Source organism: Nannobrachium achirus (genome assembly GCF_963921795.1).
Source record: "Nannobrachium achirus genome assembly, chromosome: 7".
Classification (NCBI taxonomy): Eukaryota; Metazoa; Chordata; class Actinopteri; order Myctophiformes; family Myctophidae; genus Nannobrachium; species Nannobrachium achirus.
The window spans coordinates 29,278,841-29,283,810 of record NC_137816.1 but is presented as its reverse complement, the minus strand read 5'-3'; the positions used below and the strand labels follow the sequence as shown (position 1 = coordinate 29,283,810).

At 47.8% G+C, this 4,970-nt stretch overlaps 1 protein-coding gene across 1 annotated transcript; it reads right to left on the bottom strand.

The window, feature by feature from the left end:
* Positions 1–2,820: 2,820 nt before the first annotated feature.
* Positions 2,821–4,746, bottom strand: LOC308288688 (triacylglycerol hydrolase DDHD2-like; the record flags this gene model as incomplete). The annotated part of the gene is made up of 1 exon (XM_080730158.1): positions 2,821–4,746. The coding sequence occupies one exon, from the start codon at positions 4,744–4,746 to the stop codon at positions 2,821–2,823; it is 1,926 nt and encodes a 641-aa protein (XP_080586284.1).
* Between the last annotated feature and the right edge of the window lie 224 nt (positions 4,747–4,970).

Sequence of the window (4,970 nt, the reverse complement as noted above, 5' to 3'; positions counted from 1 at the left end):
GGAACATTTTTGCGCAATGCAGACCGGTGAAACCACAAATGGCACTTTTAAATATCAAGTCCCTCTCTAATAAAACTTTTATAGTTAATGGCCTAATTACAGAACATCCGTAGTGGTTCCCAATCTCTTATCCCTCAAGCTCCCCTTACATCGGAGAAAAGTTGAGAAAAGCTGAGACCCCCCACACGCACATGGACTTAAGCAGACACACACACGGGCACACACACACACACACACACACACACACACACACACACACACACACACACACACACACACGCATGCACGCACGCATGCACACACACACACACGCACACGCACACGCACACGCACACGCACACGCACACGCACACACACACACACACACACACACACACACTTCTCAGAGGTTTAATTTGAACAATGTTAGCTGAGACCCCCCACACGCACATGGACTTATGCAGACACACACACGGGCACACACACACATGCATGCACACACGCACGCACGCACGCACGCACGCACGCACGCACGCACGCACTCACACACTCACACACACACACACACACACACACACACACACACACACACACACACACACACACACACACACACACACACACACTTCTCAGAGGTTTAAATTGAACAATGTTATTACTGTACTCCACAATGAGGTTATACAAGTGAGAAACTGTATGCTAACACATAGAGTGCCTAAGATGTCCCCAGGCACACGCACGCACACGTCTTCATAATAAACACACAGTAAACAGAAATCTAAGCATCATTGTTTTGGCACCATGTTCAATTCTGACAGATTTCTACAAAAGATACACCAGTTATACAAACATAGATAGATGTGATAAAAGCTTGAATACATAACCTTTACTTCAAACAAACACAAATGTGATAAAAACACTAAGGCATGAACATTACTTTCCATGTCATAAGTAAAGGGTTAGAGTTGGTGAATAAAAGGACAAGTGACACCATCATCGATCGTTATGGAACAATAGAATTCCAAAAGCAGTGTCTCTGAAATTAAAGCAGCCTATTGGCATACAGATATATATATATATATATATAATATACCTTGTGTATATTATACACCAGTAAGACTCCCTAATCGGGAGATAAGCGACCGTAGGTGGCTTATCTCCACAAATAGGGCAAAAACGTGTTTTTCCCAAATCTTCCTGATCCATGTTGATGACATGAGTGTAGACATGCTGTGTAGTGATATTCGTGATTTTAGGGCAAAAACTGTAGGAGCAGTGTCCAAAAATGTGTTTTAAAAATCGGCCCGAAGGTGGCGCTAGAATAGGGCCATGTGAGAAATGAGGGGTGGGGTCTCTGCGTTGCCCTGGCGGACGAATAGGTACCGGCCCCGGCTCTCCCGGACGCTCCTAGCCCGAGTTACGGCATTTTATGTGCGCTGCAGTGGCAGGGGGTCCTCCACTGGGGGCGCCACCACTTTTGCATCCGTTCTGGAGCACCAGGAGTCGGTGGTCCCCGGGAATTCCGCGTGAGCAGCCCCGTTGGGGTGGTCATTTGGTCATTTTTGCACATTTGGTCATTTTTTACATCTGGAGGTCCCCCAGGGACCTGGGGGTCCCTGGGGCTCCGGGGGTCCTTGGAGGTTGTAGTTTGGCAGGCAAGGAGTGTGTGTGTAAAATCTGGCATGGATCGGGTCAACGGGTGCGGAGATATAAGCAGGGAAAAAGTGTGACGTGTGACGTGTGAGCACATTTGGTCATTTTTTACATCTGGGGGTCCCCCAGGGACCTGGGGGTCCCTGGGGCTCCGGGGGTCCTTGGAGGTTGTAGTTTGGCAGTCAAGGAGTGTGTGTGCAAAATTTGGCATGGATGGGGGCAACGGTTGTGGAGATATGAGCAGGGCAAAAGTGTGACTGACTGACTGACTGACTGACGCACAGACAGCCCGTGGAGGTTTTGGTAGTAAATGCGACCTACGGTCGCAACAAGGTAATGTAAAACAGACAGGATGCAAACCTGTGTTATACTTGAGGGAAACAAACCCCACAGTACATGGAACATCAAGGTTTCTCAGGCAAGGTTAAAAGCTATACACAACCTATACTAAAACAATCTGTTCTGAACCTCCATATACCCGTCAAAAGTAAAACGCGGTCACTCAAGGAAGATCAATTTGGGCCAAGAGATCATCCTTCATCTTATAAGTTAAAAGACAACATCTTCCACAAGGTTTCCATTTTTACACAAACATAATAGTAAGCATAATTGTGGTTGTACTGTATTTAAACTGCATGTATGTAGAGGTTTATTGTAAGTGAAATCACAAAGTGAAAACAAAACAAAAACCTAAAAAATGTACAATCCAATAGCTGAGTTGTTAGGACACATACCATATGGGCTCTGATTGCCCATATAAGGAGTTTTCGGTTTTGCGGGAATTTTCTACTTTTATCTCCCCTGCCTCTTCCCTCTAGCTGTCTGAATAAAGAATGAACATGCCAACAAAACTAAACTAAGAAGATTATAACGTCAAAAATGCAACCATGACAACGAGATTGATCAGAAACAACCTTCCAACAGTAAGCAGAGTACCTTTCACGGTGAACATGAACAGTCTTCTAATGGGGTCTGACATCAGGGAATCCTGGGGACATTCCAAAAGTAGAACAGATGATACTGTCTGAGAGGAGGGTACATGGACGACAGTTAGCATGGTGTTCTGGGAGAGGATTAAACAGTCTATGAACTATGGACGATTTTCTTACATTTGATTCGTTTTCTTCATGAATGTAGTTTGTCATCTCGTGAATTAAACTAATTCTGTGTTCCTAGAAATGCTAATTACTATTGTGGCTGCTCAGAGGCCACTCCCAGCTTGTCGTAGATCTCCTTCAGCAGCAGTAGAGCTGTGTCCTTAGATTCCCAATAGCAAAGATGAGAGTGGGTGGCATACAGGTATTCAGAGAAGGGAAACAAGTAATCAGTGAAGCTCTTGAAGGGCGTTTCCTGCAGTACGTAGTCAATCCGCCGTCCTCCATTCAACATCCCCCCTTTGATCTCAGGCGCCTCCGTTTCCTCCACAGACAGTGGAGACTCTGCCTCGTCAAGCATGACAGGCGTCCCTTCTATGTTTCTTTCTTCTGTTGTGGGGTCCTCGCTCTCCTCTGCGGCGGGCGGTGTGGCGGCCGCAGGTCGTCTGGCAAAAGACTGAAATGCAGTCTTTAACGACCCCAGGGCGTTCTTCAGATCCGTACCCATATTGCTCAAACTGTCCTTCAGTTCATGTATCTTCTTGTGACCCCTGTGGTGAGGGATACGCATGGGCTTCTGGTCCCACTCTGAACCAACGATGGGTTCTATGCGATAGGCTACTGGGTCATAGGGGTGGAAGATGTTATAGAAGCTCTTGCATGTGGGCAAGGTGTAGTTGGGATCGATGCGTTTAACGCCACGGACTCTCAGGAACATGCCAAGGGGGGAGCCAAATGCGAAAAAGCTCTGAGGATGGAAATCCAGCTGCGGGTAGTTAATGGGTAACTGCCCAGTGCCTACCTTGAAGTATTCATCACTACTGATAGACTCTGCACTTTGAAAGTGTGACTCCTGCACCGACACTCCGACGGTAACCAGTCCCAAAGACTGGTCACCGTCGTGATCGACAGGTGAGGGATTTAGAGGTGGCACTTGCAGCTCTGAAACCGAAGGGCAGGGCTCATCAACTGGTGTCTCCTCCCTCACTGTCTCCCCTCTTGCAGACATCTGATTGGTTAACAGGTCAAACAGGATCAACGAACCAAGACTATGACCTGCAACAGAAACTGCCCCAGTGAACTCTGGGTGTCTCTGTCTGAAGAGAGTGTGAAGCTTGTTGATCTCTGAGACCACTGTGTCCATTATGGTCTGGCAGTAGGTGGGACTGTGGTAGAAGAACACGTCTAGTAGAGTGTTGTTGATGAATCCCCTTAGTCTGCTGACGCTGGGCAGAGTGATGCTCTGGATGTCCTTGTCCACACCAGTGTCTCCATGCAAAGCGCTGTGCCAGTTCACCGGTAGAAACTCCACTCTGCCCACCGTGCCATCCTGCTGGCCACACTTGTAATGAGTGGCCAGGAGGGTCAGGGACACCCTCCTGAAGTCATTCACACACTGGATGATGGATCTGAAGGAAATGTCACATGCAGGACCAATTCCATGCACCATGAAGACAAGATGGTCCACCTTCTCTGGCTCACCATCTGGTATTTCTACAGAGATGTTGTTCACTCCCCTCCTGACAGCTCGAGGGCGGGTTTTCTCAGACCCCGGTGACTGATACTGCATTATCAGCTTGGGATTGTCCAGGATTACCGTCTCTCCTGAAGGGAATTCCAGCGTCCTCTTCCACTCATCCAGACTCACGGCTTTCATATAGGCCTCCTCCAGCATGTTGCTGAAGTCCTCTGTGTAAGGCGTGAACCTGGTGTCATTCTTTCCTTTGTAGAACCAGGTGCAACGTCGTACCTCACTGGGAGCTTTGTCCCAGTACACTGCGTTGCGCATTCTCTCCTTGAAATGCACGTCATATCGCCCTCCTTCCACGGCCACCACCACATCCCCCTTCTTCTCCCCATCCCCCTTCTTCAGCCCAACAGTGGCGTAAACATTCTCTAGTTTCTCAGAATCCTCTCTGCTGAATGGATGCCAGGAGGTGCTGTTGTCAACCTGCTGACAGAAGAACCAATGAGGGTGTACTACTTGATAAGAGGACAGGACTGGTTCCGTGTCAGGCATCACAAGGGGGAAGTGGACAGAGTATATATAGGCTTTCAGTTGGTTACAGTGTTGGATCAGAACACTAGTCGTATCAAAGTCAGTACTGTTGCTATGTGGGTGAGGTCAGCATCAGTTGTAGGGGTTACCCTCAACTGAAAGCACTACCTCGAGGTTTCCCCGTTCCATTTATACGGTTACTATGCCTGAACTCTAACCTGGTGAATGTTAACCACTATGCCTAA